The sequence below is a fragment of the Phascolarctos cinereus genome, unplaced genomic scaffold, assembly GCF_003287225.1.
Source record: "Phascolarctos cinereus isolate Bilbo 61053 unplaced genomic scaffold, phaCin_HiC Scaffold_8;HRSCAF=390, whole genome shotgun sequence".
NCBI lineage: Eukaryota > Metazoa > Chordata > Mammalia > Diprotodontia > Phascolarctidae > Phascolarctos > Phascolarctos cinereus.
Genome location: NW_027556291.1, coordinates 29662376 through 29674695, shown reverse-complemented (window position 1 = coordinate 29674695; position 12320 = coordinate 29662376). Strand labels below are relative to the sequence as shown.

The 12320-nt window shown below is 39.3% G+C and overlaps 1 protein-coding gene across 1 annotated transcript in view; it reads right to left on the bottom strand.

Annotated features, from left to right (window-relative positions):
* The window catches only part of CD99L2 (CD99 molecule like 2), a 154347-nt gene that overhangs the window by 47233 nt on the left and 94794 nt on the right, over positions 1 to 12320 (bottom strand). Inside the window, exons 3-4 of the mRNA XM_078148039.1 lie at positions 7203 to 7247; positions 2665 to 2721 (exon numbers count right to left, since the gene is read on the bottom strand). Coding sequence (XP_078004165.1) covers positions 2665 to 2721; positions 7203 to 7247 — 102 coding nt within the window. The remainder of the gene's footprint in view (positions 1 to 2664; positions 2722 to 7202; positions 7248 to 12320) is intronic.

Here is a 12320-nt window from a genome sequence, read left to right as displayed (position 1 = left end):
GCTTCCATACCAAACAGCAGTGGGGTTGTGGCAACAGGTGGTGGTTGTACTTCAAGTACAGGAGAAATAGGGAGACTCAGTCTCCAAAACAAACTTAAGTGGCTCCATACAGCCCTCAACATAACATTCCAGGCTTATTATACATTGTTCCCTTGGTGTAGTCTACATTCCAAATGATGTGGCCCACTTGTACCCTCTATCACATCCTCTAAGGCAATTAATCTGCTTTGCAAATGATTTGGTGATGCCTAATGTAAGAGCAAGTAGGACTCAAGAATGTGGATTTGAGGATAATCCAGGGTTGGGCTTTAGAGCAGAAACAACACAAAGGGGAAAAAGGGATTCAAGCGCAGAAGACAGAAATAAAACAGAATTGGCTAACATATTGTCAAGATTTTTAAGTGAGAATGTGTGGTCAGAGGGGCCAATGGACACAGAAAGAAGAGTAGGACAGAGTTACTGAAAGTAGTGGTTAAGGCCAAGAAAAATTTTAGAAAGAGAGGGAAAGAGCTGCCAAGGTGAGTCAGTAACATTCTGACTAATTTCATAGTTCTGGATTGTGGAGAAGGAATGCTTGTAGGTTCAAATGAGATCAAAGGCCTGAGCAGTCCAAAGAGGAACTGCAGTGGAATGAAGATGCAAGTCATCAAGGTTGTAGGAGTTCACGAACTGCAAGGCCTGGGTGTTAAAGAGGGCATCTGAAGTCATCAAGGGAAATGGCAGGGGTTGGGGTGGAGGTGAAAACTCTGAGCAGGAGCGTTACACTTGAAAAAGCAATGAGAATGACTAGACCAGCAAGTCTACAAACCATGGCTTTCCCACATTTTAAAAAACTGAAAAATAATTTCAATGGCCTGCAGATAGGCTCTTTGTGAACAGCTACTTGCTAGAACTGAGCATCTACTGCACAAACCAGAGAAAGGTAGAGTCTGATGATGAATTCCAAGAAGAAAAATGACTCGCTGCATCAAGGTGCTGGTCTCTTAAAATAATAAAACCTATTCATATCAACTGATTTGCAAAAACAAAATCAGAAAGCATTCTTTGCCTCTCACTACACAGTTGCCAGAAATAGGGCCCTCCAAGTACAACTAATGATACAGCATCCCCCTACAATTAAAAAAGAACTTGTCAGGGCTTCCCAGACACTGCTTAACAATGGAACTAAAGGTCTGGTTGCATTCAGAGATGATTCAGAAGCTTATGACAAAGTCCAGCCAGCCAGTCAGTATTTGATTGGGTTCTTTTTCAATTTCTATATTTTATTTTCTTCTCTTATTTTTAAAAAGCTCCTCCTACTTAGTCACATTTTTGATAAGAGTAAAAAACCTTTTCTGCAGTGCTATTTCAGCTATATCATGATGCTTACTACCTATGCAATGTTAGCCAAGTTATTTAACCTCTGTGCCTCACTTTTCTCATCTATAAAACAAGGGGGGCAGAGGATTTCTAAAGTCTCTTCTGGCTCTAAATCCTATAATTACTATATGACATAAAAAATAAGAGAAGTGATCACTCTCTTTCTTGACCCTTTCTATCAATGTCTCTGGATGGCTAAACTATCTGTTTGAATTTTATATATACATATGTGTATTTGTATATACATTTCTATTGCATGTATACACACATATACTTGTTTATCATGCTTTCTATTCAGAAAATAGTAATACCAGAAATCCCAGCTCAGCTACTTACTCCACGTGTGATTTTAGAGTCAAATCTCTTAACTTTCTGGACTTCTTCTTCATCCTTCAAAATGAGGGGCCTGGCCTAGAGCTTCTGTTAAATCCTTTCTAACTCTAAATCCTATGATGCCATAACTAAACAACCTCTTGGACAGCAAGGATATCAAATTAGTCAACACTTGAAGAAATTAATTCAGGCTATTCAATGGAAGGTCAAATACCGCAGCTGAAGCTTAAATACTTTGGCCATATAATGAGAAGATAAGACTCACTGGAAAAGACCCTGATGCTGGGGAAAATTGAAGGCAAAAGGAGAAAGGGAAGGCAAAGGATGTGATGTATAAATAATGTCATGGAAGCAACAAACCTGAGCTTGGATGGATTTGGGGAGATGGTGGAGGGTAGGAAGGCCTGGCATGCTATGGTCCAGGGGATCACGAAGAATCCTACATGACTGAATATCAACAATGTTCCTCTTATTCTAAGTTTCATGGTTCTAAATGCCTCAACTGAAACAATGGTTAAAATAAACCAAAAATGTCTTAGCATAAAAAAAATTTTTTTTAATTTAAAAAAATTTAAAAAAAAAAATTAAAAGCTCCTGCTAGAGCAGAAAACAATCCAGTTAACTACGAGTTCTGGCTCATCAGGTCATAAGGAGTGGTGTTTTACCAGATCCAGAAAGCACCTTGTGAACTGTCAATGCAGACAGAGGTTCTGATGCGAAAGGAGGCAGGAAAACAGTGTAATGAAAAGAAGGTCAACAGACAGTGACTGCCTCTCTCCAATGGAGGAGAGAATGTGGGAAAGATAAGGAAGTAAGGAGTCAGAGACATGGGTGAGAGAATGTGCACAACACACATACAAGAAGTACTGGCTGTCTGCTCATTAATTAAACAGGAACACTGGATGAATTCTGAGTCTTACTAAGGCACCAACAGGAACAGGATCAGAAACGCTCATGGAGATGGTGAATTACCTGTTTTCTTTAGAGGGGGGTTAGTGGTTGTGGGAAGAGCATCACTCAACTCAAAACCTACAAAATAAGACAAGAGATCTAGTCACAAGTCATGGCACCCAAATCAATGCAAGGGAAAGCTTGCTTCAATTCTCTGAGCAAGAGAGCCTCTATCCCAAACCAAAAGTCAGACTGAAAACAGCCCAGGCAGTGAGCTACCACCTAAGTCTTCCTACCACCCCCACGTATGCCACTTCTCCCCTACTCCAGCTCACATCCATCCAGCTACCTGAACGGAACACATTTCAAGGAGAGCCTCTGCTCCTAAGCCTCCTGCATCAGCTTCCTACTGAACACAAGGAGGCAAACATTCAATTAAATTCCATTATTTATTTGTTAGGTAGCCACTACTACCAGGCACTCTACCAAGCACCAGGATATAAAGACAAAACTGAAATAGTTGCTGCCCTCAAGAAGCTTACATTCTACTGGAAGAAACAATTTATCCACAATTAAAAATACAATATATAGAAAATAAATGCAATTAGGGCCCAACTGGTGGGAATAATGAATCCCATTAAGGGGGCATACAACTCAATTCAATTCACAATATTTGAAATTACAATTATATGTAAAATATGACAATTAGCTTGATCTCTGTTTTTCTTTTTCACAACTACAACCCAAGTGATTGCCTGGTGCTGCTTCTCTGTTCTCTTCTGTTTTTATTTTAGTGGCTGAGGGTGGGGACATATGCCTGCAAACCATTTGGGCCTCGATCCCACCTGGCCTTGTTCCTTGGATCTGTGCCCCAAGCATAAGAGGACTGGCTTGGCAGCCTTTTTCAAGCCTTCCCTTCACTACTAGGATTAGAACTTTAAAAGCCTTAAGAACTCTGACAAATGAAATGACCAACTATGTCTCCAGAGGACCTATGATGAACCATGTTACCAACTTGGTGATATTCTCAAGGTGCAAAGAGACATTAAGTTTTTGTACAAGACAATTGTGTGGATTTGCTTTACTTGGCTCTGCTTGTCGGATACAAGAGGTTTGAGTTTTCTTTCTCTTTTTCTGCCTTAATGAAGATGAGGCGAGTTAGCATCCGGTGGTTAGCAATAGTGATACCAAAAAAGAGGGCCACTGAATTTTTTTTTAAATACAAAGCAAAGTTCAGAAGGAAGCAAAGACAAAAAGACGTTTCTGACCACCAAGTAAAATCAGATCAACAACTATCTATTAAGTGCCTACTGTGTACCAGGCACGGTTAAGTGCTGAGATAAAAAGAAAAGCAAAGAGTTCACATTCTACTGGGGGAGAAAACATGCAAACAATTATATACAAAGAAAATAGTAAGATAATAAACATGCACAGTATAAATTGGAAATTATCTCCAAAGGAAGGAATTAGAATTAGGAGGGATGGCACAAGGCTTCCTGAAGAAAGCTAAAGAAACCAGGAGAAGATACAAGGAGGGAGAGATCTCAACATGGCAGCAATTAGTGAAGATGCACACAACTTGAAGTTGAATCATCTTGTTAGAGAAAAAGCAACAGGCAAGGGTCACTGGATTGCAGGGTCCATGGACAGGAGTAAAGTGTAAGTAGACTAGAGGAGAAAGATTCAGTCACACCTATACTTTGAGAAGACCCAATTGAACAGTTTAGATCAAGAGTACAGGAGAGAGATTTGAAGCAAAGTGACTAGACTAAGGCTACTTAATTAGTCTAGACAAGTGATATCAAACTCAAAGAGAAACTGATCCCTATAGACAGCATATCGATTAATGAAAACAAATCAACACTGTCTATGTAATATTGTATTTTTATTTATTTATTTTGTTAAATATTTCCCAATTATATTTTAATCTGGTTCAGCCTATACTTCCAAGTCCACAAGCCAAGTTTGAGGTGTAAGGGCCTGACCAGAATGGTTACAGTGTCAGGGGAGAAAAGAGGGTATATATGAGAGATAAGCAACATTCTCAGATTCATACACAGCTAGTGAGTGTCTGAGGCTGGATATGAACTCAGGTTTTCCTTACTCTATCTTCTGGCAACTGATTGGCTTATGAGGGTGAAAGGGAATGAGGAATCAAGGGTATCACCCAGTTTGCAAGGCTGGGTGCTGCCCTCAATACTAACAGGGAAGTCAGGAAGAGTTTGAGGGGAAAACATAAGGGTCCAGTTTTATACACCCTGAATTTAAGGCATCTACAGGACACCCAGGTCAAGATGTGAGACTGGTCCAATCGCTATCACTTATTTTCACCTTCTGCTGAGTTTTGTTTCCTCTTTCTGATGGTTCCTCCTATTGGTTTTAATTTTTACTTACAACTTCACTAATGTGAAAATATGTTTAATGGGTACGTAAATGTAAAGCCTATATCAGATTGTGCTGCGCTGTCTTGGGGAGGGTAGGGGGGAGGAAGGGGGAGAAAAATTTTCAACTCAAAAGCATATGGAAGTGATTGTTGATAAATCAAAATAAATTAATTTAAAAAAAAGATGTGAGACTGGAAGTTAGCAGACAGGTTAGGACTGAATAGATAAGAATCATTTGCATATCTAATGATTGAATTCATGGCATCTAATGAGATCAAGAGAAATAGTATGGAGGAAAAAGAGAAGAGAGACCATGAGAGAGCCTTAGCAAGGGGGCTGGAGGAGGATACCAACAGTTAGTGAACATGACATGGCATAGTATCTAGAAATTATTATCAACTTTTTTCTTAATTTTTAGGGGCTTCACCATGAGACTATCAATTTAATTGATGCGGTAATACATGTAAGCAATTCGAAAACCTTAAAGCATTATGTAATTGTGGGCAATTATCATTATTTCCAGTCATATTTTTAATTTTTATTTCAAGTTCCGGATTTTCTCCTTCTACCCCTCACCCACTAATTGAGAAGGCAAGAAATATGATATCCGTTACACATATGAAGTCAGACAAAATATTTCATATTTATGCATTAGTTAAAGAAAGAAAAAGAAAGTAAACAAAAGTATCCTATCTGAACTCAGAATTCGTGAGTTCTCTCTAGCCTTTCTCATCATGAATCCATTGAATTTGTCGTGGATAACTGTATTGATCAGAGGACCTCCGCCTTTCACAGATAATTGTCACTGGTTACAATGTTCTCCTTTTGTCACTGCTGGCCAGTTGTTTCAGTCACGTATAATTCTTTGTGACACCATCTGGGATTTTCTTGGCAAAGATACTGCAGTGGTTTCCCATCTCCTTCTGCAGCTCATTTTAACAGATGAGGAAGTGAGTCAAACGGGGTGAAGTGACTTGCTCAGGGTCACACAGCTAGTTAAGCGTCTGAGGCTAGATCCCAACTCACAAAGATGTGTCTCCCTGATTCCAAGCCCAGTACTCTCCTACTTAACTCTTTAATTCACTTTGGATCAGTTCATTTCAGCTTTTGCAGGCTTTTCTCAAAGCATCTCCCTTTATCATTTCTTAGAGCTCAATAGTATTTCATCATGATCATAAACCACAACGTGTTCAGCCATTCCCCAGTTGAGGGGCAATTCCTCAGTTTCCAATTCCTTCTCAAGACAAAGAGTTGCTATAAATATTTTTGTATACCTGGGTTCTTTCCCTCTCTTTTTGATCTCTTTGGGTTACAGACCTAGCAGCAGTATTCCTAGGTGAAAGGTATGCAGTTTTATGGCCTCTTGGGCATCATTCCAAGTCGTTCTACATATTGGTTGGACTAGTTCACAGCTGTTCAAAAGTGCATTAGTGTTCTGGCCAACCACATGTACTTGTTAAGCTCAGCCTGTTCTATATGGCTAGGTATGTCCCAAAATAAGCACCATAAGATTTTTAAACCTAATGGGTCTTACCGCTTAGTAAGTTTCACTATGGTGTAGTAAATCTTTGCCTACTGAAACCTTACTCATTCTCTAAGACTCAGCTCAAATGTCACCTGCTCCACAAAGTCTTCACTGATGACAGGGGCTCAGAAGACTTAAGAGCTGAAAGGTGCTTTAGCGATCATCTAGTTCAGTCCAAGATGCAAATGCAGACCCTGTGACAGCTAGAAATCAACTCTCCTTCCTCCGAACTCAGGTAAATGTAAGCTACTTGACAGCAAAAGCTGTTTAGGTTTTGTTTTTATGTCTCTAATGCTTAGCAACAAGCCCTGCACATAGTAGGTACTTCATAAATTTGTGTTAAAATGAATTATGATAGTTTCTTTGTACTACAATTATTCACTACCTAGAATGCAATAACCTGCATCTATGGCTTACTCCCCCTACTAATGTATCTCCTTGAGGGTGGGGACCAAGCCCTGTGTGCCACTCAACACAAAGTCTCACAGAAGAAGTTGTGAGGCTATTAAATAGAGTGAAGTAAAGTGACTTTAACCAGAGATGTAAGCAGTCTCATAAGCCTATCACAGGAACGACTGTATATGAACAAATGTGTATGAAGCTAAACAGAGTTCAGACTTGAAGAGACTTCTCTCAAGATTATCATCTGAGCAAATGACACATATCTACCTTTGGGATTAGTCTTTAAAAAGTTTTAGGGTGCAACTTACCCAGATTAGATTCATCCAGCCCATCTTTCAAACTCTTCCCAGCTCCTATTAAAAAAAAAATTCATAAGCTTAACTGGTTTTACAGGAAATAACTACAAAATACTCATTTTCAAAATATTCATTTTTCCTTTGAAGAACAAAGTCAGCTACATCAATGACCCCCAGGACCCTTACAATGACCACACATAATAGCAAAGTGAAATTGGGAGGCTAGGTTAAAGAGGACAAAATTTCAAGAGCTTGAAAGGGAACGAGTTGTCCAAACTCCTGACTAACCCACTGAGATCTTAGGATCTGAAAGCTCACTCCTCCTATCTTCTGGGAAAAATCTTCCCCTTTAACTACATAACAGCTAAGAGGAAAGAGGCTCAAAAGCCAGCCTTGACCTGACCCTCCTGTTTTCTCAGGTCACTATCATCTACTATCATCCTCTCTGTCAGTTGAAAATGATCAGAAAACCAAAAATGCCCTGTTGTGTTACTCATACCCACCCATGTCCATTTCCACAAATGGAAATCCAAAACGTTAAGGTCAAATTCCTTAAAAAATAAAATACCTCTTATTTCTGTGGCTATTTAAAGCTTTGCTCATAACAGCTCCATTTTAAAAACAAAGAAGCAGAAGCTCAGAGAAGTCAAATGACTTGCTCCAATCACACAGATAATAAGTGCTGGGGCGGGGATTCAAATCCAAAGTACCATATTCTTTCCACTAAACCAAAGGTGTTAAACTCAGGCCCACAGTCCCAGCGATGTGCAAAACTCCCAAGGGCAACTGAAGCACGTTAAAACGCAAATGGGAAACACTTAATTAAATAAAAATACAACACAACTAACCTGAATTTGTGGTTTTCTACGTCAATATGCAGTCCCCAGAGATCCTTTTTGATCTGAGTCTGATACTACTGCACTACACCACTGTGGGGTTTCATTCTGCTTTTGGTTCCAACTTACAATTTCATCAGGTTAGAGAATTCCCAGAGTGGAAGCTCCCTCCACCAACCCAGAACAACCTATCATTAAGCTTACTGTTTTTGAGAGTTATCTGCTTTGACTAATTGCCTCAAAAATACTGGATTATGATACGTTTCATTGTATAGATTTGGGCTTAACCTTCATAGATAACGGTACAGGTGTATCAGGGGTCCATCAGGCTACACTATGAGTTTTACAAGGGGCATTACTGAGGAATAAATTCCCATTGATACCCAAACCAGTTATGACACCCAAATGTACAGTGTCTCTCACCAGGATTAAGATTTCAGGGATTTACTGGGCTCTAAAACAACTGATCAATCCCTACAAAATGGAAAATAACCATGGAGGAAGATCTCTTGCTACTTAAGTTCCTCAGCACCTGTCCAGATTTGGGGAAGGAACAGTCCTTAACAAACTATTAATCCTGAAGAATTCTGTGAGCATGATTCCCTGTGTCTATCTCAACTTAGAAAGAAAATCCTTTTACCCAATGATACTGCTACTGGGCAAATACCCAAAGATGGTCAAAGACACACACAAAAAAGGAAAAGCATAGGTATAAAAATGTTATAGCACCACTTTTTGTAGGAGCAAAGAAACAGAAGGAAATTGGGTGCTCAGTTACTCACATATGACTGAACAAACTGTGGTTATACGAATGTAATGAAATATTGTTCTATAAGAAATGACTAATATGAAGAATTCGGAGAGATTTGAGAAGACTTGTATTAATCACGGAAGATCAAACTAAGTAGAGTAAGAATTTACATGATGATAATAACAAGGAAAACAACACTAGTGAAAGACTTCAAAATGGATGAAATGGCCAACTGACTTAAGAGGAAGTATGGAGGTGAAGCATGGTTTTCCCCTCTGAGTAGAGAAGTAGTGTCTTACAGGTTTGGAACAAGGCATACAGTATCAGACATGGTCAGTTTATCACTTTGTTAAATATCTACTAAGTACCAAGCACTACGACAGGTGCTAGGGCTACAAAGACAGACAAAGGCAAACAAGTACCAGACCCCAAAAAACTTACATCCAACAGCAGAAACCACATGTACACATATAGGCATATACAAAGCAGTTAGAGGGGAATCTTGGGAGAGGAGGCACCAGCAAGCAGCTGGAGGAACCAAGAAAGACCTCATACAGAAGACAGCATTTCATCTGAGTCTTGAAAGCAAAACCAAGAACTTCACAAGATGTCAATGAAGATGGAGAACATTCCAGGTACAGGGGACAAGCAGTACAAAATCCCAGAGAGAGGAGTTGAAGATAAGAGAGTGGATGACTGATCCAGTGTTTAAGACAGTGTGCAGCACATAGCAGGCACTTAATCAATGCTAGCTGACTAGGCTACAATCAGCTAGAAAAAATGCGGAGAAGATGAACTCAAGGGCACATGAGAGGGTTTGCCCTTGGAAGGGAGAAGAGTCACCTCACTCAGGCAATAGGCATTTATTAAGTGTCTACTATGTGCCAGGCACCGTGCCAAGCTCTGTGGATACAAAGAGAGACAAAAGACAGTTCATGACCTATAGAAGCCCACGATCTAATCTCATTATCAGGCACAGAAGAATGAAAGGGGGTTAGGAGGTTGATGTCAAAGGGCTTTGAGAAGCTTCTTCTTAAAGAGGAAGTTCACAACAAATGATTTTATCATATAGCATTTTAAAGTTTGCCAAACACTTTACATATACTATTGCATTTGAACCTAACAACACTGCCATGTGGGTTCTAGAGGCATTATTATCCCCAATTTGCAGATGACAAAAATGAGGTTGAGAGAGATGAAGCACCTTATCCATGGTGACAACGCTAAGTAGATGTCACAGAGGGAATGTAAGGCCAGGGTATTCCTGACTGCAAATCCAGCACAACGTCTACTACGCCACGCTGCCTTTGCAAAAACAGAGATAACAAAAAATATGCAGAAAATTTTTAAAGTTCTTAATATTTCTATAGTGAAATGAGTTATAAAGGAATGACTGTTTTCATTATCTGTGAGACAAGACAACTTTTTCATCATTGGACAGACGAACCACATTTCAACACTAACACCTCAGTTCTTGATGTGATGTTATTACCTCTATCCACTGAGTGGTGTCAAAACTCAAAACGAAACTAATCTCTGCCTCCATGTGTACATTTAAAAAACCACAAATTTTCATTATCTATATTGTACTGTATTTTTATTTATTTTGTTAAACATTTCCTAATTACATTTTAATTTCATTTGGGCAGTTTTGGAACCCATCAAACTTGAGAGCGATACCTCTGTACTATACCTCATTACCTCTCATAAAGAAGTAGAAAAGGCAATTAAGAAGACAGTTGGGAAGAATGGCAAGGAAAAAAATTCAAGAGGCACCACAATACTGAGAGCACTGAGGAATTTTTTAATAAGATCTCAGGGAGGGAAAGATACCAAAAGCACGTAAAAATTCATGGATATTACTATTTTTTAAAAGTGATCAAAAGAACATTGATAACTATGAGGTACAGCAGATAAAGTGCTGGGCTTCGAGTCAGGAGGACCTAAATTCAAATCCAACTTCAGACACTTAGCAGTGTGACTCTGGACAAGTCATTTAACCTGTTTGCCTCAGTTTCTTCCACTGTAAAATGGGAATAATAATAATAGTATCTACCTCATGGAGTTGTTATGAGGATCAAATGATATAATATTTGTAAAGTACCTATCAAAACGTCTAGCACACATTAAGCACTTACTAAATGTGTTACCTCCCCTCCCTATTGATTCATATGCCTGTCTTTTGATCTTCATAAAATCTTTTATGAGGATGAGCTACACAAGTATGGAGAACAGCCTTGGAGAGAAGATGAAAAGGGAACATACAGGCTTTTGAAAACCATTCTCAGACCCTATCTTTATGATCTCTGTGGTCACACAAAGGATTAAAAGGTCCAAATTTTCTGCTCCACAGAGTCCCTTATATATATTAAGATTCCTTAATAAACGTAACCAAAGAAACAACTGTCCAGTGACCGTTTGATTATTAATCTGAAGCAATGCATAAAAGCAAAAGGATAATAAATCTGCATAGGGTCCAGTGGAAAGAGATCTACTTTCTATGGTTAGGTATTCCAGTTGCTCCTATTAAGAAATAACAGCATGCTGACTGTTCTAAGCCACAAGGTATCACAGGGCCTCTTTGAAGAAATCCCTGATTACTCAAGAAATCAGCCTAATTAATAATCCATACAGGAGAAATTAAATGGATGAAAAATATCTAACACATACACCTGGGTCAGCATAATGCTTGGACCCAAAACTAAATAAGAGCAAAGAAGTGTAGTGAACTGTATTTGCTAAAATGGGGAGTGCTTTTTAATAATTTCAAATCACACCCTAGCATGAACAGCCATATCTCATGGAGATACTGTATAATTATAAATCTTAGAACACTTCGATCCATAAGAAATTAAAGTTGTGTGTGACCAATGGAAAAACACATGGTAGACACAAATAGGTTACAGTATATTACTAGTGATAACCCATGCACTTAAGTGGTATAAGGGGAAAATGTGATCAGAAAAGACGGTAGCCTTTGTTGTATGGCACACACAAGTGATACCAAATGGGCATGTGGAGTGCTCCACTGATTCCCATGAAATGTAGAAAGACAGAATCTGGGCAGACTGCTCCTGTGCCTCCTTGTGAGGTCCCTGGCCTATGTGTGGACCATGGTAGAGCCAGTTCTAATTAGCTCCCTCAACAAGGTCACATGCAAAAAGACCTTGGGCTCGTTGAACCTCTGGAAATTGAACCACAGGATCAGGTAGTTAGAGATGCAACTGAATGAGAATCTGAAGGTGGCCAGGCCCAAGGACTTCTTACTGGTAGGGAACGATGACCCAGAAGTGGTCACGACCAAGAGAGATCTGTGCCTGTCGCCACTACCATTGGCAGAGAATGTTAGGACCGTGATCAAGTGCTCCTCTATCCACACCTCTAATCTATTCATACTGAGCCAAAGACCAGGAATAACAAATGGAGATTTTTTTTTTTTACTTTGCAAGACATGCAAGTTATTTCCACTAATACCCAGAGTCTGAAACAAATATCAAAATGGTAATTATGGCTTGAATTCTGGTTAGAGATTTCACTCAAAGA